At 43.6% G+C, this 27,862-nt stretch overlaps 1 protein-coding gene across 4 annotated transcripts; it reads left to right on the forward strand.

Annotated features, from left to right (window-relative positions):
• The first annotated feature begins 3,893 nt into the window (after positions 1-3,893).
• LOC134871167 (myelin transcription factor 1-like) lies at positions 3,894-27,842 on the forward strand. Of its 4 annotated transcripts, none has more exons than XM_063893812.1 (23): positions 3,894-4,075; positions 4,850-4,928; positions 5,162-5,213; positions 5,963-6,005; positions 6,086-6,154; positions 6,350-6,555; positions 9,820-10,908; positions 13,314-13,433; positions 14,137-14,227; positions 14,738-14,851; positions 15,407-15,624; positions 16,358-16,557; positions 16,726-16,941; positions 17,024-17,172; positions 18,691-18,753; positions 19,952-20,020; positions 20,273-20,335; positions 20,550-20,633; positions 22,045-22,266; positions 23,211-23,302; positions 23,430-23,533; positions 23,704-23,847; positions 26,764-27,842. In XM_063893812.1, the coding sequence occupies exons 3-23, from the start codon at positions 5,162-5,164 to the stop codon at positions 26,905-26,907; spliced, it is 3,552 nt and encodes a 1,183-aa protein (XP_063749882.1). In that variant the 5' UTR covers positions 3,894-4,075; positions 4,850-4,928; the 3' UTR covers positions 26,908-27,842. The 4 variants fall into 4 exon arrangements, with proteins under 4 accessions (XP_063749882.1, XP_063749891.1, XP_063749874.1 ...); XM_063893821.1 differs by having other exon boundaries at positions 26,767-27,842; XM_063893804.1 differs by having other exon boundaries at positions 6,089-6,154; positions 22,006-22,266.
• The last annotated feature ends 20 nt before the right edge of the window (positions 27,843-27,862 follow it).

A 27,862-nucleotide genomic window follows, 5' to 3' on the forward strand; every position in this document is an offset into this window, starting at 1 on the left:
GAGTGGGGAGCAGAAATATCTTCCCAAAAAATAAAATAAATGAAATTCTCTTTATTAACTCTGTTTGTCTTTAATAATATAACAGTCTCCCTGACCCAATGTCTAATATTCCTTTGAGATTTCTAACCCTAACGTGTCTCTTTGCTGACTGCATTTTGTATTGATGTGTTTGTAATAGCCTACCAATGACATGTTCTATTGATTCCTTGACCTGGCAGTGTTCATCATCCTGATTCCTGATGGATGTTTTCCTAATAAATGTGTTGTTTAGTTCAGTCTTGTATGTCGTAATCTAAGCCTTGTTAATGCATTATTCTCCTTGGTGCTCCTACTGTCCTGACTGCTGATTTGGCTGTGTGCGTAAAGGCCCTGCTTGGCTAATGTGTCTACTATTTCATTTCCCCTGATTCCTCTGTGAGCTGGAATCCACATAAATATTATATTAATAATTCATATTTATATCAATGAATCGCTACAGTGTTTCTTCATTTCTTCTTCTACACTGTTCTTTGCTTTATTTGGTGAACTGCATTGCCAACTTCTAGGTGCACACCGCCACCTAGCGTTGCGAGGCAGGATACGTAGGACAGCATCAGGTTAAGATTATTAGTTTGCAATCAAAGAAAGATTAAAAAGAAAGTAGTTCGTTTTTTATCCATATTATGGTTTGGTCTCTCAGCTTTTGCAAGACAGTCGGTCGACAGTTTTTATAGGGAAAAAGTACATTCCAAACTATGTGTGTATGTAAAATATCTGAAAATGCTGAACATGTTATATTACACTTTATCAGATCTAGTGAGGCAGGAGTGATTTAGCAAGGTGAAATAGGCTGGAGGAGAATGGGATTTGTAAGGGGCACAAGAAACACATGGAAATATGGTGTGGGACAGTAGTTATTTGTCTTAATAAACAATGGATTCTTATACAATACTTGTAATACAATCTATCTCACAGCCCATCGGTCTGACATGTAGAACCTGCATATGAATGCAGCACCTTATTGATAGACATCTGTGTGAGTAGTCGATTGTTTTTATCCAACTTTTTTCTGCCAAAGTTCTGATGTTTGCTTTTTGATTATTGTTTAACCCTCCTGTTATATTTAGTAAACTTTTAGCTATCCTGTCTGGAAATACATTTCCATTAAATCCCTTCCCTTCAATTCCCAATAAAATGTTACCTCTGAATTCAATTTACAAATGTCAAATATTCAATTTGCAATAATGGAGATCATAGGACTGCTGCAGAGTCGCATATATTTTAGGAAACATAAGTCAAAAAGTCAGTACGCAGCACATGGTCAGTAGTGAAAGTACTGTTTTGTTTATTTAAATATTATAGTAGATGCAGTCGGTGCCTTTTAACCCTTTTTTCATGAGACTAATAAGAACTGATGATGGCAATGCAATGGGCCGATTACAATGAATAAAATAATAATAGCCACGAGTATTAGTTGTAACAATCAGGATCAGAAACAGGTTTATTGTTAAGTATGGTTAACACATACGAGGAATTTGTCTCAGTGTTTATTGTGCTTACATAAACATACATCAAAATTAAACACAAATTAAAACACTGATAAACAATGTACACATTTTAAAAGTTACAATGTGTAAAAAAAGAATTGTTACATGAGGTGCATTAATGTGATGTATCCTGTCTGTGTCTGTGATAAAGGGAAGCTGTCAGTGGGGGTCCCGGGCCTTGTTGATGAGGCCGGTAGCAGAGGGGAAGAAGCTGTTCAGGTGGAGAGAGGTTCTGGTCCTGATGGAGCGCAGCCTCCTGCCAGAGGGGAGCGGGGTAAGCAGTTTGTGTCCAGGGTGGGAGGGGTCCCTGCTCGTCTCAGGGTCCTGGAGGCATGCAGGTCATGGAGGGGTGGCAGACAGCAGCCGATCAGCCTCTCTGCAAAGAGATGATTATACGCTGCAGCCTGCCCTTGTCCTTGGCTGTAGCTGCAGCGTACCAGATGGTGATGGAGGAGGTGAAGATGGACTCCATGATGGAGGAGGGGAGGATGGACTCCATGATGGAGGAGTAGAAGTCCACCATCATCGTCTTTGGCAGGTTGATTTTCTTCAGCTGCCTCAGGAAGAACAACCTCTGCTGGGCTTTTTTGATGAAGGAGCTGATGTTCTGATGATGGTGCCCAGGAAGCAGAAGAACCCCACAGCCGTGACTGGGGAGTCACACAGAGTGATGGGGGCGGGTGGGGCTGCGTTCTTCCTGAGGTCCACAACCATCTCCACTGTCTTTAGAGATTTTAGCTCCAGGTGGTTGTCCCTGCACCAGGTCACCACATGGTCGATCTCCCACCTGTAGGCTGACTCGTCCCCCCCCAGAGGTGAGTCCGATGAGGGTGGTGACGTTGGAACTTGAGGAGCTGGACCGACCTGTACTTGGAAGTGCAGCTGTTGGTGTTATTTATTATGATTTTTAAATGCCGTTTTATAATGTGTTTATGCTGCACTACTTCTTAATGCTCTTAATGTCTTTCCTTTTTGTAAAGCACTTTGAATTGCCTTGTGTTGAAAGGTGCTGTATAAATAAACTTGCCTTGCCTTACAGGGAGAAGAGCAGAGGGGAAAGAACGCAGCCTTGAGGGGAACCAGTGCTGAATTCTTTCAACACTGTTCAATAGTAGTAATAGTGGGATTACAACTATTTACTTAATTATGATATATTATATCACATCCTATATCATCCCATGATGTCAAACTAACACAATAATTCAAAACATGACATGACATCAAATAACATAACATCACATGAAATAACGTGACATAATATACCATGTCATGCAAATTACATTACATTACATCATGAAATAACATTCAATCATGACATGAAAATCACCTTACTTGACATGGCATCATATTCACATCGCATTCATACTACGACAAAAAATAACATAACATAATACCATATGTCATGGCAACACAAATGCCATGATCCATCCCAGTGAAATGATACATATAGTACTGCAGTTGCTGAGATCAGACAGCTTCCGGTGCTGCTACTTTATTTTACTGCAAACATAACAGTGCAGATATTGCTAGAGTCATTACCACTGCTATGCTACTAGCAAATCTTCTGCGGGGTCAGTGCTGTGTCCTCCTGGGGTTGAAGAGAGTGCATCAGCGGGTCAGAGGCTAGTGACTCCCACACTCAACTTTTGATTAATAGGAAGAGGGAGTTATAGTTTAATTGGATTCAAGGCTCTGTGCTGTACTGTGTTTGTGTATGTGTGTGTGTGTGTGTGTGTGTGTGTGTGTGTGTGTGTGTGTGTGTGTGTGTGTGTGTGTGTGTGTGTGTGTGTGTGTGTGTGTGTGTGTGTGTGTGTGTGTGTGTGTGTGTGTATTATCAGCTCTACCATCTGTTCCGTGGTTTCAGTAGCTGACATGAGCACCACATGCTGTCCACAGTCACCTGTACTGACACTGACATGTGGGGAGGGCTGGATTAATCAACAACGATGAAATTTGTTTGATGTTTTTTTTTATTTGAATGATGGTAAACTGTCTCTTGTTGTAATAGGCTGATCTGGGACACAGTACACAGCTCTGCATCTGATTGGCTGATCTGAGGGCAGCATTGGACGGTGCTATGACTGACTGATAAAAATGCCAATAGCCTGCTGCCTGCTCGGGGGTTCCTGTGGAGCAATGATAAAGTCAGCTCAAGCACTGTCAGTGCTTTGACTGCTTCTTAAACTTGGTGGGTGTTTTATTGACTTGAGGAGGTGTTGGTGGGATCATCCTCCCGCCTTCCTGCAGCTGCTTGACGGCTGTTGAAATATTCAGTAACCCGTCTCCCCCTCCCTGGGCAGAGGGAGGCAGGGCTGCGGCTCGCCGGTGCTCCTGCAGGGGGCGTTGCAGCGGGCTTCTGTCCATGGTGCTGAAGATTGGGCTGACTCTGTCCGCGGTGCTGATCAACTGCAGCTGCTGGGCTCAGAGAGGCTGTTCTGTTCCCTCTTTAGATGTGCTGTGCTGGATCTGCGCGGCTCCTCTCCCTGTAGAGCGGGACAGTCTGCGGAGATGTGGGAGGAGGGGGAGGGGAACATCAGTGTGATCGCACGGTAAGGCTTTATGTCTCTGACAAAGACCGTGGAGCACTTATTTGTCGGTATTTTCCTGGCCTTGTCTGCAGGCCTTCGGTGAATTCCACACCGAGCAGGGAGGACGTGAAGCGGCTCGCGGCGGTCAGACGCTCTCTGACGGCTCTCCTTATCATGGAGACGAATTAACACGGTGCGGCCAGGCTTTAGGAACAGATTATTACTGTCGGTGATTTCCGGCACATACAAAAGTAGCCCGGTGTCGATGCAGTGGATTGTGTGTAGTTCGCGGAGGCCTTTGTGTGTTGGTGTGTGTCGGTGTGTGAGGCCTACACCAGTGCTGTCACCGCACTACAGGCGTCTGGCTCTGCAGGATGTGCGCATATTGTTTTGTGTGTGAATTGCATGATCAGTCAGTAGCCATTTAAAGTGAGCGTTAGTGCATCATAACCAGCGACCGGTGACACACTGCCGGCCATCACCCACTCTCTTTCATAACCGTACAGGAATCCTCCAGCACTCAGTATGTTTGTCAACGATTTGCTTTTGCGATATTTCATGTTTTAACCAAAATTCTAGTTGATTACCAGGTTTAATGCTGAAGTCATGTTTTTACTGAACTCCTTATAAGAGAATAAACAAATACAGTGTATTTCATCATCATCGTCTCCCAGGTGAACCGGTCATTTTATATAACACAAGTTGTCGTTTTTTCAAATCACTGAAAAATAACTATTATTTTTATTCAGCAGCTCACAGTGAAGGGTTTGTTTGGTTGTGTGTTTCATCCAACAGGAAATGAGTTCAAAGGTCGAAAACTGAGCCAGCAGACCAGGGAAGAGCCAATCAACCAGAGGAGAGCCCCAGAATCAAAGTACTGTCTGTCTGTCTGTCTGTCTGTCTGTCTGTCTGTCTGTCTGTCTGTCTGTCTGTCTGTCTGTCTGTCTGTCTGTGTGTGTGTGTGTGTGTGTGTGTGTGTGTGTGTGTGTGTGTGTGTGTGTGTCTGTGTGTGTGTGTGTCTGTGTGTCTGTGTCTGTCTGTGTGTCTGTGTGTCTGTCTGTGTGTCTGCAATTCCTGATTTAATCTTGTTGTCTCTCTGTTATTCAGATGAGCCAGGACACAGAGACACGAACAAGGACCCGCTCCAAAGGCAGTCGGGGTCAGTATGCACACACACACACACACACACACACACACACACACACACACACACACACACACACACACACACACACACACACACACACACACACACACACACACACACACACATTGTGTGATGTTTCCTATTGTACCAGGTTAGGGAGCTGCAGTGTTTCCTCAGGTTTGCTGTGTGTCATGTCAAATTCACTTCCTCTGCCCGTGTGTGAATGGATGAATGCTAACTTGTGTAAGTCTGTAAAAGTAGTCATTGTTTGATTGGTCCATTTCAGAATAATATCTCTGATATGTTTTATAATTATTGATCATTAAAGTGTTCTCAAAGCTGGTAAAGGTGCAGCTAGTTTGAATGGCTTTGTATACTGCAGGGTAGCTGCTGAATTTACTCCAGGTGAACTAAAGTCTGATTTAAGGGCTGATTATATTTACCATCATTAATCCAGATCTGTAAAGTAACTAAAAGGGATTAAATACATGTAGTGGAGTAAAGTACACCATTTACCTCTGAACTGTAGTGGAGTAGACAAACAGAGTAGCAACAAATTAAAATACTCAAGTACAGTACTAGTATCTTAAAATTGTACTTAAGTAGTGTATTTGAGTAAATGAAAAGTGCTTTGGGGGGTCTTAAAGACCTGAAAAGAGCTGTATAAATACAGTCTGTTTAACAAATTAAAGCACCTTCTCAGTCTCAGAGCTTTCTCATGACTGCTCCTGCACTCACTGACTCCTGCTGCCCTCCTCCAGTGTCGTCAGAACTTGTGAGCCAAGAGATGAAGCAGGAGTTAAGGTTAGTATTTTACACTTCAACAGAAGAATATCATGATATGAAGTGTGTCCTGTATAAAGTGTGTATCTGCTGTGTGTCAGTAGCAGCTGTCCCACCCCTGGATGTGACGGCAAAGGCCACGTCAGCGAAAGATACTCTCGACATAGGAGGTAGGATTCACACCGCATTTCATCACTCCTGCACACAGCTAGTTAGCCACGAAAGCTAGAAGAAGCATGACAAGCCATTGATCACATAACAGCATTTACAGGGTTACAGGCCTGAACAGGGACAAGCTGTTGGTTTTCATGATGCTAGCATGTTCAGCGTTAGCATTGAGTTACATGCCATCTTGCTTTCCTCAGCATACTGGGATGCCCGCTTGTTAAGAAGAGGAAGCTTGAGGAGGCTGAAGCTGAAGAGAACCAGTCTGCTCCCAAGAGGAGGAACCAGCCCGCCATAGAAAGTGACCCAGCTGAAGAGGAGGAGGCGCAGAAAGAGGAAGAAGAGGAGGAAGAAGACCTACAAGAGAAGCAGGAAGACAAAACTGACAGGCCGGAGTCAACGAAAAGTGAGTGAAAGCAAAAAAAGAGAGGTCACAATGAAACATCCTAGGTATACAATTTACTAAGTGGGAGAAGTACTCTGATCTTGTACTTAAGTAAAAGTAGAAGTACCAGAGTGTAGGAATACTGTAGCTTGTGAATTTACTCCAGGTGGAACTAAAGTCTGATTTAAGGGTTGATTATATTTCACATCATTAATCCAAATCTGTAAAGTAACTACAGGTATTAAATACATGCAGGGCAGTAAAAGTACACCATATACCTCTGAACTGTAGTGGAGAAGAAAGTATTGAAATACTCAATTAAAGTTCAAGTACCTCAAAATGATACTTAAGAACAGTACTTGAGTAAATGTACTTTGTTGCTTTATCCCACTGATACTGTAAGTAGATACACACTGAGGATGAGGATGCAACTCTGCCTCACCCCCGTTACGTCATGTCACTTGAACACTTTCAGAATTACAACTATGTTACTATTCATCAACAATGTAAAGATTAAAGGAACATCAGAAAAAAATCTGAATTTAAATTGTTGAGCAGGACACTTTAGTTGCTGCTAGGACCACTGTGGCAAATCAGAACACAACACTGACCCCCGGCTGCCGGGGGGGACACTTGCACTGTCAAAAAAGAATTTACAGTATGAAAAAGACCATAACATCACCATAGTACGTTGAATAACCGTAATCCAAGAAACACCACCTTCCTTACATGTTATTGTTTTTATATGTAGATTACACACAACTTTACTGTCAAAATATGAAATTAATGGAAAATTAATGGAAAAATATCATAAAGTTACAGAGATGTCAATACTCTATATATGTAAGGTATTATTCTTTATACACTATAGATTCTGCTGATGTGTACATTTAAGTTTAAGTTTGTTACTCAGCAAAAACATACCTGCATTTCTACAGAAACAAGACATTAAAAATATTATGTTTCTTTGTTAAATAGGACGGACAGACAGACAGACAGACAGACAGACAGACAGACAGACAGACAGACAGACAGACAGACAGACAGACACACACACACACACACACACACACACACACACACACACACACACACACACACACACACACACACACACACACACACACACACACACACACACACACACACACACACACACACACACACACACACACACACACACAGAGAGATAGATAGGTAGATAGATAGATAGTTACTTTATTTATATTTATATTCGCAAGATTCTAAATTATTTTGTCGAAACAGCATTTTGACAGTCAATCTACAAGAAGTACAACATTTTCTTTAAAATAGAATAAATTAAAAATTAAAACAAAATACTGTATATAAATTGTCTGTAAAAAATAAATATATTCAGAAGAGTATCTAGACACTTTAAAATATACAGAATACAATAAAATACTCTCTTACATGCTGCTACAGGGACAGAAACATATACACATAGTGTACGACATAGTTCACTAACAGGTGGACCGCGGTCCGGGTCCGGACCCTGACGCCGACCTATACGGACCCGGGCCCACAATCAATACATTAATAAGGGATTTTCATTTTGACGGGGCAATTCCATTTTAAACGGGGCCAACAGGGGGCGAAAGAGACCAGTGAGAGATACAGGGAGATAAACACAAGAAGAAGAGACAAGTTAGTGGGAGACAGAAGAGTGAGGGGAGAGACGAGTTAGCGGGAAAGAGAAGGGGAGAGAAGAGTGAGGGGTGAGATGAGTTAGCGGGAGAGAGAAGGGGGAGAGAAGAGTGAGGGGAGAGACGAGTTAGCGGGAAAGAGAAGGGGAGAGAAGAGTGAGGGGTGAGATGAGTTAGCGGGAGAGAGAAGGGGGAGAGAAGAGTGAGGGGAAAGACGAGTTAGCGGGAGAGACAAGGGGGAGAGAAGAGTGAGGGGAGAGACGAGTTAGCGGGAGAGAGAAGAGTGAGGGGAGAGACGAGTTAACGGGAGAGAGAGAGAGAAGGGGGAGAGAAGAGTGAGGGGAGAGACGAATTAACGGGAGAGAGAAGACGGAGAGAAGAGTGAGGGGAGAGATGAGTTAGAGGGAGAGAGAAGAGTGAGGGGAGAGGGGAGTTAACGGGAGAGAGAGAGAGAAGGGGGAGAGAAGAGTGAGGGGAGAGATGAATTAACGGGAGAGAGAAGACGGAGAGAAGAGTGAGGGGAGAGACGAGTTAGCGGGAGAGAGAAGAGTGAGGGGAGAGACGAGTTAACGGGAGAGAGAGAGAGAAGGGGGAGAGAAGAGTGAGGGGAGAGAGAAGACGGAGAGAAGAGTGAGGGGAGAGACGAGTTAGCGGGAGAGAGAGAGAGAAGACGGAGAGAATAGTGAGGGGAGAGACGAGTTAGCGGGAGAGAGAAGACGGAGAGAACAGTGAGGGGAGAGACGAGTTAGCGGGAGACAGACAGCGAAGGCGGTGAGTGGAGCAGCAATGAGCACCTTCATATGTGTGTGAGAATGGTCCGGACACCATTTCAGCCCAGATTTAAAGTCCTGGCCGGACAGGCTAGAGCTCAGTCCTCTCACTGAACAAAAGACAGTCAGGGAGGGAGTGGAATATAAGAGGGAGAGAAAGACAAACCTTAAAACTGTTCCATTGTTATGATGTGTTCGGACTGATATGTTCTATCATTGGCTGAAACTGTTAACATGTGAAACGGTTAAAGAGAAAGGGAAACTCAAGCTGCTGCTGCTGCACTTTATTTAATCTTTCTAACATTAAGCTTTTTTAAGATGCACACTTTTTCAAAAGCTATTTTATTTATTTTCTGTTTTTTATTTTAAATGCAGCCCGAGTGGAACATTACAAATATCTACAGTATTATACTGTATATCTGTATAGTTCAAGGGACAATAAATATTGTTGTTATTGAGTTGTACTTTGTTTGTTTGATGAGACAGTCAGCTGTTGATTATATGCAGACGTTGATACAGCTATAGGTCACAGCTAATGTATATCACACTCATTCATAACGCCAGTTAGACATTTTGATGTTCCGGACCTTTGCTTGACGAAATGTTCTCTCACTGGACCTTGTTGAATTTTAGTTGAATACCCCTGGTGTACGATATACATTATGACACTGTGTCAAATAAATATGTTGAATATGTTTAAATACACATTGTAAGGGGGGGGGGCAGAGTCTAGATGATCCGATTCATTACGGTATTACTAAACAGGTGAGATAGGGTCAACCACAATGTCCCAATGTTACCCTGCAGATGAGGAAGAAGACACTCACCTTCATCTCTCTTTGAATCCACAGCAGACACGGCAGAGGACACACACACTGCAGACTGTCCTCCTGAAGCTGGGGAAAACAGCAGCTTCCCCCCACACACTGAGGAGGAACCTGAGAAGGAGCAAAGCAGTGAGGAGGTGGAGCAAGTCCCTGAGGATCCTCAGCAGGAGGAAACACAGACGAAGGAGAAAGAGGCAGAAGAGGAGGAGGAGGAGGAGGACGAGGCAGAGGAGGAAGGTAAGCTGCTGAAAAAGGACCAGTCATCAGAGCAACCTGCAGAAGAAATCACTGAGCTTAAAGAAACAAAAGAAGAGGAGGAAGAGGAAGCAGAAGAAGAAAAGGAAGAGGAAGATCAGCAAGAGAATGGTGTCGAAGAGACGGCGAGAGAAAGACATGTGATCAGCCAGGAGATCTCCGATCACCAATACTCCAGTGGAGATTACAACCATCATGCCAAAGAATCAACTGTGGAGCAGAGGAAGAGGGAGGAAGAGGAGGAAGAGGAAGAAGAAGAAGAGGAGGAGGAGAGGGACGTCCACCAAGTTGTCGTCACTCCTTACACTTTGAGCACCCTCAGTCGGGGATCTGAGGGGGAGATGACACTCAGGGAAGAAAAGGTCAGCACCCCGATGACTGAGGAAGAGGAGGACGATGAATACGAGAGAGAGGAAGAGGAGGAAGAGAGGCAGGATGTAGGAGAGCTGCTGGAAGAGGAAGAGGAGGAGGGGCTGGGGGCAGGAGATCTGCTGGAAGAGGAAGAGGAGGACCGAGACTCCAGCAAATCCTCTCCCACCACAGTGGTTATAGAACTCCGCTCTGAGGAAGACGACGATGAGGATGATGAGGATGAGGATGATGATGAGGAAGAGGAAGAGGAGGAGGAGGGCGAAGAGCAGGATCGAGTGTCCGAGGGCTCAGGGATCACCGACGACTCGGAGAACTGGGACATGACCCGGGGGAACCTGGGGTTGCTGGAGCAGGCCATCGCCCTGAAGGCCGAGGAGGTGAAGGGGGGGCAGGAGCAGGGCTCCCCGGACTATCAGCCATACAGCACCTCCAGCCACAGCCCTGAGCCTTCTGGACCCCTCCGACGCACCTCCCACTACAGCAAAGGTACTTTTTTTTTTATTTTTCTGGGCAAACAGTGCCTTTAATAGAGAGATAGATATGAAAGGGGGAGACAGAAGGGATGACACCCAGCACATGGTCCCAAGCCGGATTCGAACCCGGCTCCTCTGCTTGGGGACCTAACCCCAGTACATGGTCCGTCAGCTCTACCAACTGAGCTGAACGACGGCCCCGGCAAAGGTACTTTTAATTATTTTAATAAAAATGATACATTTTATTTATAAAAGCGCCTTTCAAGGCTCTCAAGGTCTCCGTACAAGGTACACACAAAACAAAATAAAAACAAAAGCACAAAAACAAGCGAATATAATCGATAAAAAACAGTGTGATGTCATCAGGGTGGATATGCCAGTTTGAGGAGGTATGTTTTCAGACTGTCACATCTCCCGAGGTGTTAGGGCTCTTAAAATACTCAGTTTGTAACAAAATGTCAGGAACCTGCTCCTCAGGAGCGGCAGCTGAGTCATCTCTCAACATGTCCTGTGAGAGCCACAACTCACACTGCTGCCCAACGTCTGCCAGACAGAGTGGAGCTGGAGTTCTCTGCTGGCAGTTTAGCTCTAATTATTATTACAAAAATCCATTTATTTACATCAATGTATTTTCATACTCCTTGCCCAATTTGTACATTCTTCACAACCAGGGTTTCAGCCCTAGTCTCGTAAAAAAGAAATCTAAAATGTGTAGTTATTTACGATTTCATTTCTTTCTTACTGTTCAGCTGAATTCACTGTAAAGACATTTTCCCAACCTGACCTCCTCTGTGTAAGGGACTGGAGAGGCATCCCTGAACCCTTTACCCATCCGAATTTGCTGGGTGTCCCTGGGCAGGGGTGAACGCTGACAAAACCAGTTCCAAAACATGTAGAGATCCCTTCAGTGACCAAGCACAAAGCTTTTTGTCTTCAAATTGCTGGCTCCCATTCCGGTACTGTTTAATAATGGAATTCATTTCAAATGGGCAGATCTATAGCTGTAGTACTGACTCTACAAATACTTTGGGTTCTGTTTTAATTGTTAGTAGTGTCAGTATGATCAGTCACATAAACACGGACTCATCGGTCGCTCTGTATTATCCGGGCACATGCTGCCTTTACCTCTCAGCTCAGAGGGTGTTTTAGTTATTTTACATTAAAAAGGTATTTTCCCTGCACCAGATGAAGCCATTATGCCATAAGGTAGGGTTAGAGATAATAAATGCCTCATTTATTGTAAATCCCTCCGTGGTAATGAAAAATAATTCGGAATCTAAATAGAGATGTATTTTACACAATATTCATAGTTGATTACCAATATTATGAAAACACAATGAACATAGGGTAAATAAAGATTTAAATATGTTTTAGTGGATAAAACTAGTGTTAAGTCATTAAACATAGCATATTAACCACTTTAAAAAGTTAAAGTTGTTGGTTTTTAAGGTCCCCTATTATGGTGTCTTTTAAAGACACTCACAAAGTGTCAGAAAATACAACCCTCTCTCTTTTCCTTCTTAACCCACATCTCTAAAGACGGGGTACAAACGAGCTGATCCAGATTTGATAAGATAAGATGTACCTTTATTAATCCCTGTGGGGAAATTCAACCGTTTATGCAGCAACAGAGTAAAAACAGTACAGATTCCCACAGGGAGCTGATCCAGATTTGCTTCGGTTATGATGTCATATCGGAAATGTCGGCTGGCTTTACATTGAACTCCTGGCAACGTCCGCCCCCACGTCCCCCATAAACAGTGGGCGAGCTGAAACCACTCTGTTCTGGAAGTAATATGGTCTGTGTTTACATTAGCAAGCATGCTAACACTCAGAGCTAACGCTGTACTGGAGAGACTGTGTGTAATATAAAGGTCCTGTTCTTGTGGTAAACCGAGAGAGAGAAACGTTTGAGCTCCATACTGTTTCAGAAATAATGCTGGATGTGGTTTGAACATAATATGGTGTTTAATCACGGCAGCGTTTAGCTGAGTTTCTCCCGGTAGAAAACTCGCTTCAGAGGAGAGATCATGACGCTCCAAAGGGGCGTGACCAGCAGCAGCTCCAAAGGGGCGTGGCCAGCAGCAGCTCCAAAGGGGCGTGGCCAGCAGCAGCTAGTTCATTTAAAGCTACAGTCACAGAATCAGCACTTCAGGAACAGGGCTGAAATAGAGGGGGATGAGGCATGCTACAATGGGGGATCTGTTTGCTATTTTGAGCAAAAAAACTTCACAGACAAGTTTTGTAGAGATATGGCCCTACAATTTATTGTTGAAATGTAGCATAATAGGAAAATTTAATAACAATATCAGTGATTATGGGCCTGGTAGTATCTTTTCATTGGTCAGAACCCCTTGTGTTAATTACTGATGTGCTTTCGTTCATTTTCCCATCTGAACCACACCATCCTCTATGCAGAGAAAAAGGAAGTGAAGTGTCCGACCCCAGGGTGTGATGGGACAGGTCATGTGACCGGGCTGTACCCTCACCACCGCAGTCTGTCTGGGTGTCCTCACAAAGACCGGATCCCTCCAGAGAGTGAGTCCCATCACCTCCCATCAGACCGATCTGACTCTCATTCTGTTTTTCTCTCCTGCAGCGCTCTGATCCAACATCCAACTGCTCTGACTTTATTCCAACAGAAAGTGAAGGCTAATGCTGGAAGTAATGATAAAACTAAAGTAACAGACATAACTGTTTTTCCTTTACTATCAGAGGTTGGCGAAGTACTCAAGTCTTATACTTGAGTAAAAGTAGAAGTACTCAGATCTTGTACTTGAGTGAAAGTAAAAGTACCAGAGTGTAGGAATACTCTGTCACAGTAAAAGTCCTGCATTCAAAATGTTCCTCTCATAAAAGTAGAAAGTACTCTCATCAAAATGTACTTAAAGTAGCAACAGTAAAAGTAGTCATTGTGCAGATAAGTACAGTACTTGAGTAAATGTACTTAGTGACTTTACACCTCTGTTTATTTATTAAACACAGTACTGTGTTATCATTACTGCCAGTATTAATATCAGTAGTTCTTCTCGTTGCTGTACTATATAGAACATACTAATACTACTACCTTTATTACCAATTCTGTGTATTAGTACTGCTTGTGATGTGGAAGCTTGATTGACCTGATATGTGTGTGTGTGTGCGTGTGTGTGTGTGTGTGTGTGTGTGTGTGTGTGTGTGTGTGTGTGTGTGTGTGTGTGTGTGTGTGTGTGTGTGTGTGTGTGTGTGTGTGTGTCTGTAGTCCTGGCCATGCATGAGAACATCCTCAAGTGTCCCACTCCGGGCTGCACAGGCCAGGGCCATGTCAACAGCAACCGCAACACACACCGCAGGTTAATAACACACACACACACACACACACACACACACACACACACACACACACACACACACACACACACACACACACACACACACACACACACACACACACACACACACACACACACACACACACACACACACACACACACACAGTATAGCACCAGTCAAACAGGTGACAGTGACACACTGGACATCTCTGTGTCTGACAGAGGGACTTGTGAAACTATTTTTTGAGGATTTTTCCAAATATTCCGATTTCAGAAATGCATAATGTCATGAACATCAGCGTTCTTTATAGCACGTGGTTTGGCAGAGTATAATACTGGTCTTACCCACGTTTTGGAATAAGAAATACATACACTTGCACACACACTTTTTGGTGAAGCCAGTCTGATCTAATACTACTAACACATACTTACACTGCCTATACAAGTGAGATCCATAATTCCACCTCCTGTCTGACTAATCACATGAGTTCTCTTCTGTTGAATGGACATTTGGACATGTGTCCCCTGCAGTCTGTCAGGCTGTCCCATCGCAGCAGCCTCCAAGCTGAACAAAGGTCAGGACAAGCAGGTCCTGCTGCAGGCCGCGTCCAGCGAGGCGCCCTCCAACTCCGACCGGGTGCTCAGGTGAGCCACGCAGGGCTGGATAGTAACCAAGTACATTTACTCAAGTATTGTACTTAAGTACAATCTGGAGTATTCTCAGTTTATGCTACTTTATACTTCTACTCCACTACATTTCAGAAGCCAATGTACTACATTTATTTGACACCTTTAGTTATCTTTTATGTTTAGAATATAAGCTAATAAACGTTGACATATATTTATAGGTTAAGATATCCAGCAGCAGTATCCAAAGTAATTGGAATGAGCTCCAGCTTTACCAGCTATGATAAAACATATCAATATTCATAATAGAAACCCAGTCACTCAATATATATACAACCCTGAAAGGGGAGATTACACAAAGGAGTACTTTTACTTTTGATACTTTAAGTATATTTTGATGCTGATACTTTTGTACTTTTACTTAAGTAATGTTCTGAATGCAGGACTTTTTACTCAGTACTTTTAAAATATAGATTTTATACCTTAACTGAAGTAAGAAATGGCTGACGGAGGGATCACATGTCACTGCAGTGCAGCGGTGAGGTCTAACTGATGCGTCCCCCGTCCCCCCAGGCCCATGTGCTTTGTGAAGCAGCTGGAGATCCCTCAGTATGGCAGCTACGGGCCCGGCGCCGTGACCACCACACCCCGAGCCAACCTGGCCAAGGAGCTGGAGAAGTACTCCAAGGTGTCCTTTGACTATGCAAGCTTTGATGTCCAGGTGTTTGGAAAGCGTATGCTCATTCCAAAGACCCCCGGCAGCACGGAAACATCACCCAAAGCCTTCAAATGTAAGAGCCGCACCCCCTCCCCCCTCACCCCTACGCTCATCTGCTAAATCTGACATGTGTCATGTGATTGAATCCAAATTGAAGGGGAGCAGGTTAAAGCTGCTCGTTTTGTCACTTTTTCAAATGTAAGTTCATCTGTATCAGAACCACACACATACTGCATATCTTTAGTCCATACCGTTATTCATATTTCAGAATTAAATCATCTGATAATGATGTAACTGCCCCTTTTTTTCATTTGACTCAATATTCTTATACTCAATATGTTTACAAGCTCTAGAAATGAAGAAGCTGTGTGAGTAAATGAACAGATCAGACATTTAAGCTCCGTCCACCTCTCCTTCCTCTTGTTGTTTGAATCAAATCCTGGCCTTGTTTTGATCTCCGTGCACATAGAGTCCACCATCTTTCAGGGATGAGAAGACTCGGAAACAATGTCTGACTCAACATGTGTGTATTGCACCATAATGGTCACAGAATGTCAGCAATACTTTAAAAAATCCAGAGAGAACAAATGATTCATTATTTTGCACGATTTATTAATAAGAAAGCAGGAAGTGGCCATGTTTGTGCATTATGATCTAAGAGGTCGATCTGTTGATCTGTGCTCCATTATTATTATTTGCACGCACAAAGCGTTCCAGTATAAAAACCAGCCTGGTCTGACAGTAAATGTGAGCCATATTTAGCTCATGCTCCAGCGCATTCACTCTGCTCCGCCCCCTCCGCACAGCTAAATCCTTCGCTAAGGCCCCCTCCCCCAGCCACAGTGTGTCAGGGGGCTTTTCCAAGAGCGGCTCCTCCTCCAGCAGCTACGACTACAGCCAAGACGCAGAGGCGGCCCACATGGCAGCCACCGCCATCCTCAACCTGTCCACCCGCTGCTGGGAGAGACCAGAGACCATCAGCTCCCCCCGGGAGCCCAGCAGCAAGGTGCACGCACGCACGCACAAACACACACACACACACACACACACACACACACACACACACACACACACACACACACACACACACACACACACACACACACACACACACACATACACACACACACACTCTGCTTTCATACTGCACTGACCCCACCCCCCCTCCCTGCAGGAGCCCCACATCGAGGTGGATGAGAACGGCACGTTGGACCTCAGCATGAAGAAGACCAAGAGGGACGGTGCGCAGCCTCCAGAGCCTTCATCTTCGTCCTCTTCATCCTCTCAACACATCGGAGCCCCCCTGTCTCAGGGCCACACCCAGCCTGAGTGGGAGGGGCCGCTGGACTTCACCAAACCAAGTGGAGTCAAAGAAGAAGACCAGGAGGAGGTAAAGCTCACTGACATCACACACTGAGAGGAAACACAGATCAGAGGAGGAGCCTGATCTCACACGGTTTCCTTCTCTTCAGGTGGAGTACACGGCTCCTTCATACACCTCATCTGATGGAGAGGAAGAGGACCCGGAGAACCTGGAGGACAGGAAGTACCCCGGTGAGGTCACCACCGGCAACTTCAAGGTCAAGTTTCAGCCTAAAGACAGCAAAAAGGAAACTCTCTTGTAAGTCACAACTTTAACCACAGAGCCTTAACTCTGAGCCTTATCACTACACTCTGATTCAAGGAGTTACCTGAGTCCACTAAGATATTTCCTGGGTTCAAGGAAATGTCTGGAACTCTAATATTAAAACGTAGCACCACGTAAAGAGAGTCTCAGTGAGCAGGAGCATCACCTTTGGTCCGAGGATGGGAACCTGTTAGAATAATGGATGATTGTGATAGGCTGAGACACCTGTTCATCAGTCCATCAAACACGCCCCATAAAGTGTATGTAAATACACATGGACACATCAGATTATTCAATCCAGGGAATTATTTCAACGAACAGTATTTAACCTGCAGTCCTACAACCGTCTGGCAGGGGTGGGAGTAGTACTCAGGCCTTATACTTGACTAAAAGTAGAAGTACTCAGATATTTTACTTCAGGTAAAAGTAGAAGTACTCAGATCTTGTACTTGAGTAAAAGTAGAAGTACTCAGATCTTGTACTTGAGTAAAAGTAGAAGTACTCAGATCTTTTCCTTGAGTAAAAGTAGAAGTACTCAGATCTTGTACTTGAGTAAAAGTAGAAGTACTCAGATCTGTTCCTTGAGTAAAAGTAGAAGTACTCAGATCTTGCACTTGAGTAAAAGTACTCAGATCTTGTACTTGAGTAAAAGTCGAAGTACTCAGAGCTTGTACCTGAGTAAAAGTAGAAGTACTCAGATCTTGTACTTGAGTAAAAGTAGAAGTATTCAGAGCTTGTACTTGACTAAAAGTAGAAGTACTCAGATATTTTACTTCAGGTAAAAGTACAAGTACTCAGATCTTGTACTTGAGTAAAAGTAGAAGTACTCAGATCTTGTACTTGAGTAAAAGTACAAGTACTCAGATCTTGTACTTGAGTAAAAGTAGAAGTACTCAGAACTTGTACCTGAGTAAAATTACTCAGATCTTGTACTTGAGTAAAAGTAGAAGTACTCAGATCTTGTACTTGAGTAAAAGTAGAAGTACTCAGATGTTGTACTGTAAAAGTACCAGAGTGTAGGAATACTCTGTCACAGTAAAAGTCCTGCATTCTAAATGTTCCTCCAGTGAAAGTAGAAAGTACTCTCATCTAAATGTTCTTAAAGTAGCGACAGTAAAAGTAGTCATTGTTTGATTGGTCCATTTCAGAATAATATCTCTGATATGTTTTATAATTATTGATTATTAAAGTGTTCTCAGAGCTGGTAAAGGTGCAGCTAGTTTGAATGGCTTTGTATACTGCAGGGTAGCTGCTGGATTTACTCCAGGTGAACTAAAGTCTGATTTAAGGGCTGATTATATTTACCATCATTAATCCAGATCTGTAAAGTCACTAAAGGGATTACATAAATGTAGTGGAGTAAAAGTACACCATCTACCTCTGAACTGTAGTGGGGTAGAAGTACAGAATAGCATAAAATGGAAATACTCAAGCAAAGTACAAGTAGTCATACGTACACCATAGTGTTTTTCTGTCACCCTGTTCTGATCTGAGTGTGTGTCTCGACTGTAGATGTCCCACGCCCGGCTGTGACGGCAGTGGACACATCACTGGCAACTACGCATCACATCGCAGGTAAGAGCTGCATTCCCCCTTAGAGTCATTAGTGGGACTTGTTAAATTTATATATCTCACAGGCTTGATGATTTTGAATCATTGGTAGTGAAATGATGAGTGCTTGGTAAGTTTGATTGTCATTTGTCAGTTTTTTGATCTGTTTTGAAACACTGGAAAATGACGACAAAGTTACAAGCTCCACTAAATCCTTCTTCCTGGAAGGAGTCAACAAATCTGACCAGCCTGTTGCAGTGTAGATGAGCAGGACACAGAGCTTGAATAAGGCCAGTACTCCTCTAAATGTCACATTTCTAATTCTCTAATGAGGGTATCTTAGGTAGGTGTAGTTACTTCTGGGTCAAAACCGATTTTTTTTTGCTCAAACAAGCCACAAGTAGGCCAAACGTGCAGCTGTGTCAAGTAAAATATGTTGGAAGTTGGAAAGCTGGTGGATAAGAGCATTAGATTTGTGCTGAAGCTCTGCAGCCTCGCTCCATGCTCAGAGGCTGGCAGCTAGCACAGATATGATATATCATCTACACACATTAATCTCTACTTGCATTTCATATTGCAAATAGATCAGCCAAATGAATCATTCTTGAAATTGCTTGTGCCCCCAAATACTGCATGTACGTGATTAAGGTTGTGAGTAGAGTAAAAAAGCATTGGCACTCACCCCCCTCCCAATACATGAGGAGCATCTTAGTATAAATATTCCTCCAAAATGTATTTTGGCTTCAGTCTTTTCTAATATGAAGTTCTGCAACAATGAATTGTTAACTTTGTTTAACTTTAATAAGAGCCAACTACTTTCAGAGGTTCTGATATGACTGGAGTTCAGGTGGGCCAAAGTCAAATACTGAAATGAAGTTGAAGATGTTTCTCCTCCATGCAAATGTGGCCTCTTCAGTTCTGATGGGATTTGCACACACCATCACACTCATCAGAACTGAAGAGGCCTGTCAAATCAGCAGCAACACACCATTACCTCACATCATTGTGCCTGGGTGACTGAGATGACTCTACACACACGCTCATTACTTTCCTACCCAATACTCCTCCTGTAGACCTGAGACAGTAGCTCCTGTGTGTGTGCCGCCCAGTCCTGTCCTGGCTCTGTAGTCCAGTGCAGGACCAGGCTCTTTCCTTCACTCATACTCAGACATCCTGTTCTCAGTCTGGTTTTCTGACGTTCTCTCTCTAACCTATCTTCCAGTCTGTCAGGCTGTCCTCTTGCTGATAAATCACTTCGGACCCTCATGGCTGCCCACACAGCTGAACTAAAGTATGTCTGCTTTCTCCTGTCTCTCACCTCCAACATGTTCACTGAGCACTCAGTCTGCAGCTACAGCTCTGTCCCTGCTTCCTTTTGACAATAATATCAAATACTCAAAATCAATCATAGTTAAGTCCAATATTGAAAAATCAAACCCAAAACAATGAGTCCTCATTTTTACTGAGAAAAACTGGTTTCTGCCTGCAGCGTGCTGATAATGTTAGCCTGTGGAGTGAAAGAGAGTGTGTGTGTGTGTCTCAGGTGTCCGACTCCAGGGTGTGACGGATCGGGCCACATCACAGGAAACTATGCCTCTCACAGAAGGTAGGCCCCTCCCCTCTTGGACAGGGACAGGAAGTCCTTCCTGCTGACTGCAATAACACCATGGACTCACTGCTCCTCTGTCTGTCTGTCTGTCTGTCTGTCTGTCTGTCTGTCTGTCTGTCTGTCTGTCTGTCTGTCTGTCTGTCTGTCTGTCTGTCTGTCTGTCTGTCTGTGTGCACTGACCCACTGTGGCTCTCTCTCTTCCTCTCTGCAGTCTGTCTGGATGCCCCCGAGCCAAGAAGGGCGGGGTTAAATTAACCCCCACCAAGGATGACAAGGAAGACTCAGAGCTGTTGAGGTGAGCAGCTCCTCTGTTAGGATGTCAAAGTATAATTCAGTGCAGTTCCAGCAAAAGACATTTCACAAATGTATAACCCCCCCCAAATAAATAAATGCAATAAATAAATACAAAAAAGTTACAATACAAACAGTAATAGTTGAATTAATAACATACACAAATATACATATCAATTATAAAAAGTGATGTTTATAGACATGTGAAACTGTCAAAAGGTTCAAACAGGAAGTAACAAAGCTGGTAGACAAGAACTACATCACATCCAATCAGATCTTGCCTCTAATTGGCAAAGTAGCTAGCTCCTTTTCAAACAATGTGAGAGTTCCCATCTGTGTAGAAGGCTCATCTTTCCAAGGCCAGAAAGGTGATTTCTGGGTTCTTCCAAACACTGATATTGTATATTTAGCTTTTGTTTTCTCTGGGTGTTTTTACAATTTGTAATCAGAGGGAATCACAGAGTTTGTGACTGAAACGGTTTGTGAGCCCAGAACAGCTTTTACAAATGTTTCCATCAGCAGTGGAACAGTTCCCTTATCACAATCACATTTCACACATTGATCTGGAATATTTGCATCAAAATGCGGAGAGATAAAGTTATATAAGTACACATAATCCATTTGTACTACAATTACTGACGTTTACTGAAACTCTTTGATAATCATCATCCAGAGGAGGACCCTTAGTCTGTTGATTTTTCTTCATCACTGATTCCTATTATAATCACTGATGATAAGTGACATTTACTCAAGTACTGTACTAAAACTGTACCATTTTACTGTAAATGGTGTACTTTTACTCCACTACATGTATTTAATCCCTTTAGTTACTTTACAGATCTGGATTAATGATGGTAAATATGATCAGCCCTTAAATCAGACTGTAGTTCACCTGCAGTAAATCCAGCAGCTACCCTGCAGTATACAAAGCCATTCAAACTAGCTACACCTTTACCAGCTCTGAGAACACTTTAATGATCAATCATTATAAAACATATCAGAGATATTATTCTGAAATGGACCAATCAAACAATGACTACTTTTACAGTCGCTACTTTAAGTACATTTAGATGAGAGTACTTTCTACTTTCACTGGAGGAACATTTTGAATGCAGGACTTTTACTGTGACAGAGTATTCCTACACTCTGGTACTTCTACTTTACTCAAGTACAAGATCTGAGTACTTCTACTTTTACTCAAGTACAAGATCTGAGTACTTCTACTTTTACTCAAGTACAAGATCTGAGTACTTCTACTTTTACTCAAGTACAAGATCTGAGTACCCCCCCCCCCCCCCCCTGATTATAATTCTGAAACTAAGCACCTCAGCTTTATTGACGTGTCAGTGTTGGTCCACCTTTTCCCCTCTGCTCAGTGAAAGAGGAAGCAGTGACTCGGAGCTCTCTGTCTCCAGGTGTCCGGTTCCTGGCTGTGACAGTCTGGGCCACATCAGTGGGAAGTACGCCACCCACCGCAGTGCCTACGGCTGTCCGCTGGCCGCGCGCCGGCAGAAGGAAGGTCTTCTTAACGGCACTCCCTTCTCCTGGAAGGCCTTCAAGACCGAGGGCCCGACCTGCCCAACGCCGGGCTGTGACGGCTCCGGCCACGCCAACGGCAGCTTCCTGACGCACCGCAGGTATGTATCCTCACCCTCAGTGTCATCTCAAAGACAGACAGACAGCACTGTGCACTCTCGCACTCTCGCACTCTCGCACTCTCTCACTCTCTCACTCTCACTCTCTCACTCTCACACTCTCACTCTCACACACTCACTCACACACACACACACACACACACACACACACACACACACACACACACACACACACACACACACACACACACACACACACACACAGCACTGTGCACTCTCTCCCTCTCTCGCATACACAGCACTTAGCTTCGTCTCACTGACTTGCTAATTGTGCGCACATTTTTGGACGTCATGACAACAAATCAAAGGCCGGGGTCATTGGTCAAGTAACACACCAATCAAAGAGCAGCAGTGAACCTCAGGCTGTGTTTTTTATTTGTATTCTTTATTTCTGATTTATTTCACACAAAAACATTTAAATGGCAGAGTGGCAGGGCTTGCCTGCCCTGCGTAGTTCACTGCGTGGTTCACTGCTGCTCTTTGATTGGTGTGTTGCTTGAGCAAAGTGACTAAATTGGGGGGGAATGGCCCGCGAATTACCCTCCATGACGCCGACACTGGTCTGGATACTTCAGTTCTTGAGGGCCAGGACATTTTAGCTTCATACGCCACAGAGGATATCTCACAGGAACCAAACTTAGTGAGTATCAGGGTTACTCTATGAGACGTCTGCCTACCCTCATCAAAGGGCGCTAGACAGCATGCTGGCAAAAAGATGTGAGCACCCTAAGACCTTCAAAACGTGATAACGAGCAGAACATAAGATCTCTATAAAAACACTGGGGGCTCTAGAGACATGTAAAGGACAACTTGTTTACTGTGTCTCCTTTTTTTATCCCTACAGATAATGAGTCCCTGTTGAGCTAATGTACCTAAAAATTGTCCTAGTGTCAGTGCTGTTGGTCCTGATCAGCTGCTCCTCTCAGTCTGTCAGGTTGTCCCAGAGCGTCGGCCAACAAGAAGAGAGCCAAGTACCCCGGAGACGAGTACATCACCGCCAAGTTCAGAGCCAGCGATGGTAAGAGGCTCTTCTTGTGTCCCAAAATGCAACTCCTGCGAATATGAGTGCTAATAGAGCTGTGTGGCTGCCAGAGGAAGGTCTGTTCGGGGACTTCCTGTTTGTTGACTGTGTGTTGTGTTCTCAGTTCTGGACAACGATGAGGACATCAAGCAGCTCAACAAGGAGATCAACGAGCTGAGCGAGTCCAACTGTGAGATGGAGGCCGACATGATGAACCTGCACACTCAGGTGAGGTGCAGGGGGGCAGAGCTGTCTGATGGAGAATGATGCTGCAGGGAGCCGCCTCACGGCATTAGCAGCATGATGAAGCTCATCAGCCTCCCTGCGTCAATGCCCCGCCGCCAGGTTTCCTACATTATATTATTATTATTTATATGGTTGTTGTGTCTGTGCTTCAGATATCTTCAATGGAGAACAACCTAAAGAGCATGGAGGAGGAGAACAAACATATCGAGGACAGGAATGAGGCCTTGTTCCTGGAACTGTCAGGCCTAAGTCAGGCCCTGATCCGCAGCCTGGCCAACATCCGTCTGCCCACCATGGTGAGTATCTGCACAAAGACAGAAGCCACTTTTCCACTGACAGGCTCTGCATGACATCACGGCGGGAGGCATTTGGTAAATGATTTAAAAGAAAAATATTACCAATATCTTTGGTATATTGGTAATATTATTGATTTTACAATACAACATTAGAAAGAAAAAGTAAAATACTTTTGCAAGGTCTTGTCCTGTCCAAAACAGAATCACACCCCTAAGAAGGATCCATTTAACAGCAGAGGAAATCAGTGAGCCCTGGACCTAGCATGTGTTAACAGGGTCTGCGGTGTATCACATATTAGATTACTCAAGCGAGCTTAGAACGAGAGGAATCCAAGCACAGTTCTGAGCTGCAGTTGTCAAAAGTATTGGTGCAGGCTTCCAGAACTGACCGATGAATGGAGACCCTGAAGCTGTAGCTCACAATGAGGAGGGTCAACCCTTCAGCTCAGAAACGGATCGCCTAAGTTTTGTAATAACAATGAAGAAAAAAACACTTCAAAACAAGAGGATCAAGATTTTGTAAATAACACTTTCTTCAATGGGCTAGCACAGGGGTGTTTCTCACTGAAGGCCACAAACACATGCGAAGGGCCGGACCCCTCACCTATATATTCCTGATACTTGAATATGCTTTAAGAAAAAAATCTGCCTACATCCAAGCTCTCTGTAGGGTTTACTTTAATTAGTCACAAAGTGTCAGCAGCTCTTCCCTTCAGCAGCCTCAGAGTGCTTCTCAACCTCCCCTCACAGCCCGGTATAAAGGGGGCACAATAAGGGAAATAGGAAGGGTATATTTCAATCTTTGCAAATAAGTTACTGTGCTTTATATACAGTGGGGCAAAAAAGTATTTAGTCAGCCACCAATTGTGCAAGTTCTCCCATTTAAAACGATGAGAGAGGCCTGTAATTTGTATCATAGGTAAACCTCAACTATGAGAGACAGAATGAGAAAAAAAAATCCAGGAAATCACATTGTAGGATTTTTAATGAATTCATTTTCAAATTATTGTGGAAAATAAGTATTTGGTCAATAACAAAAGTTCATCTCAATACTTTGTTATATACCCTTTGTTGGCAATGACAGAGGTCCAACGTTTTCTGTAAGTCTTCACAAGGTTTTCACACACTGTTGCTGGTATTTTGGCCCATTCCTCCATGCAGATCTCCTCTAAAGCAGTGATGTTTTGGGGCTGTCGCTGGGCAACAGGGACTTTCAACTCCCTCCAAAGATTTTCTATGGGGTTGAGATCTGGAGACTGGCTAGGCCACTCCAGGACCTTGAAATGCTTCTTACGAAGCCACTCCTTCGTTGCCCTGGCGGTGTGTTTGGGATCATTGTCATGCTGAAAGACCCCACGCTTCATCTTCAGTGCCCTTGCTGATGGAAGGAGGTTTTCACTCAAAATCTCACGATACATGGCCCCATTCATTCTTTCCTTTACACGGATCAGTTGTCCTGGTCCCTTTGCAGAAAAACAGCCCCAAAACATGATGTTTCCACCCCCATGCTTCACAGTAGGTATGGTGTTCTTTGGAGGCAACTCTGCATTCTTTCTCCTCCAAACACGACGAGTTGAGTTTTTACCAAAAAGTTCTATTTTGGTTTCATCTGACCATATGACATTCTCCCAATCCTCTTCTGGATCATCCAAATGCCCTCTAGCAAACTTCAGACGGGCCTGGACATGTACTGGCTTAAGCAGGGGGACACGTCTGGAACTGCAGGATTTAAGTCCCTGGCGGCGTAGTGTGTTACTGATGGTAGCCTCTGTTACTTTGGTCCCAGCTCTCTGCAGGTCATTCACTAGGTCCCCCCGTGTGGTTCTGGGATTTTTGCTCACCGTTCTTGTGATCATTTTGACCCCACGGTGTGAGATCTTGCATGGAGCCCCAGATCGAGGGAGATTATCAGTGGTCTTGTATGTCTTCCATTTTCTAATAATTGCTCCCACAGTTGATTTCTTCACACCAAGCTGCTTACCTATTGCAGATTCAGTTTTCCCAGCCTGGTGCAGGTCTACAATTTTGTCTCTGGTCTCCTTTGACAGCTCTTTGGTCTTGGCCATAGTGGAGTTTGGAGTATGACTGTTTGAGGTTGTGGACAGGTGTCTTTTATACTGATAACGAGTTCAAAAAGGTGCCATTAATACAGGTAACGAGTGGAGGACAGAGGGGCCTCTTAAAGAAGAAGTTACAGGTCTGTGAGAGCCAGAAATCTTGCTTGTTTGTAGGTGACCAAATACTTATTTTACAGAGGAATTTACCAATTAATTCATTAAAAATCCTACAATGTGATTTCCTGGATTGTTTCCCCCATTCTGTCTCTCATAGTTGAAGTGTACCTATGATGAAAATTACAGGCATCTCTCATCTTTTTAAATGGGAGAACTTGCACAATTGGTGGCTGACTAAATACTTTTTTGCCCCACTGTATCAACGAAGATATGTTAGAAAATGTTTTCGACTTTAAATGACTGAATGTATTTGAACAGTGGGCTTCTTACCTCATGAAAACTGTGTAATGTATGTTTATATATTATTATAGGAAGAACATTATAAGTCAAGCATGAGTTTCAGGTGTGGGTCATATTCCATTGTACTTTTAGAATTATCCAATTCAAAATGGTCCCAGGGCTACAGTTTGGACCCCCCTGGGCGAGCATAACCTTTTAAAATCTTTATTTATACACGTATATTACAAAGAACCTCCGCCGGTAGCTTGGCTCCCTGAGTGGAGCACCGAGCAGATGTTTAGGTAAAATCTCCACAGTGCATGGTGTGCTCAGCAGACACCAGAACCAGGTTTGCCTTATTCTGAGTGATGAGTGGAAGCATGCAACTCCAACTCAAGACTCACCGGCTGAGACATTTGGAAATGATTTGTCTTTAGTGACCTCTGACCTTGCTTGGTTCCAGCAGGAGCCTGTGTCAGAGCAGAACTTTGACAGCTATGTGGAAACCCTGACCCACATGTTCACCAATAAAGACTGCTACCAGAACCCTGAGAACCGGGCTCTGCTCGAGTCCATCAACCAGGCGGTGAAGGGCATCGAGGTGTGAGGCACAGGAGGAGAGGAGGAGAGGAGGAGAGGAGGACAGGAGGACAGGAGGACAGGAGGACAGGCGGCGGGACATCAAAACGACTACATCCATCTTTCTTTCCAGACCTTTAGATTATGTATGTAATTAATTCTTCTCATTTGGAGCTTCGTCAGCTGTTCTTTGCATTAGTTTGGTGTTTGCATGTTGCTTTATGATGGTATGAGTGTGGACACAGTGTGTGTGGCAGCAGCACACTGGGAGTGTGAGCAGAGGAATCAGACCGGCACACAGTGCAGAGGAATCAGGAATGCAGTACGAGCCTGAGCCGAGCACATCCTCGTAGTTAGGGAACATATCCCAGCACTCATTAATGTGGATAGTATTCTATATGAGCATAGTGTTGTTGCACTACCAGGACTAGTTTGTAGATTCATTCTTAATATTGCTGTGTAACTATTTAAGTCCTTTGCAAATGTTGGTTTAATAATGTATTCATTCATGTCTGCTGTATTATTCTTTATGTTAGCCTATTTATTAATCATTATTTATTTATTTATTCACTTTTTTCATTTTAAAATGCTACCTGAGAAGATTGAAATGGTAACCAAGAGAAGGGAATCATTTCCTCTGTATTGTTGAACAATGAGGAAATATTTTAAGATATCAACTATGAATTGTTTTATATATCTTATTTATTTAAAATACTGGGATCTTTTTAAGTGCAAATATTTTGTAACTAAAAGTTTTTTAATAATTTTCTAAAGATTTTTTTTTGGTGCTTCCGTTTATATGATTTTCCTTTTTATTTTCACAAACTATTTTGAGTACATTGCAATACACTGGGGAAATTGAGCTGCACATATTTGGTATTTATTTGGTGATGAAGAACAAAGTGATGGTGAATATTTATTTTGTATTGTCTATGTGTTACTGATGGCTGTGTATGGATTAGTCTTTGGGTTGCTTTTGAAAT

Source organism: Eleginops maclovinus, chromosome 1 (genome assembly GCF_036324505.1).
Source record: "Eleginops maclovinus isolate JMC-PN-2008 ecotype Puerto Natales chromosome 1, JC_Emac_rtc_rv5, whole genome shotgun sequence".
In the NCBI taxonomy this organism is placed as follows: domain Eukaryota; kingdom Metazoa; phylum Chordata; class Actinopteri; order Perciformes; family Eleginopidae; genus Eleginops; species Eleginops maclovinus.

What these genes read in the sequence shown, in the direction of transcription:
- LOC134871167 (XM_063893804.1), top strand. Translation starts at nt 5,162, where the DNA reads ATGAGCCAGGACACAGAGACACGAACAAGGACCCGCTCCAAAGGCAGT. An exon ending in AGACCGGATCCCTCCAGAGA is followed by an intron (nt 13,434 to 14,136) that starts GTGAGTCCCATC and finishes GTGTGTCTGTAG; the next exon opens with TCCTGGCCATGCATGAGAAC. An exon ending in GAAGACTCAGAGCTGTTGAG is followed by an intron (nt 20,634 to 22,005) that starts GTGAGCAGCTCC and finishes CCCTCTGCTCAG; the next exon opens with TGAAAGAGGAAGCAGTGACT.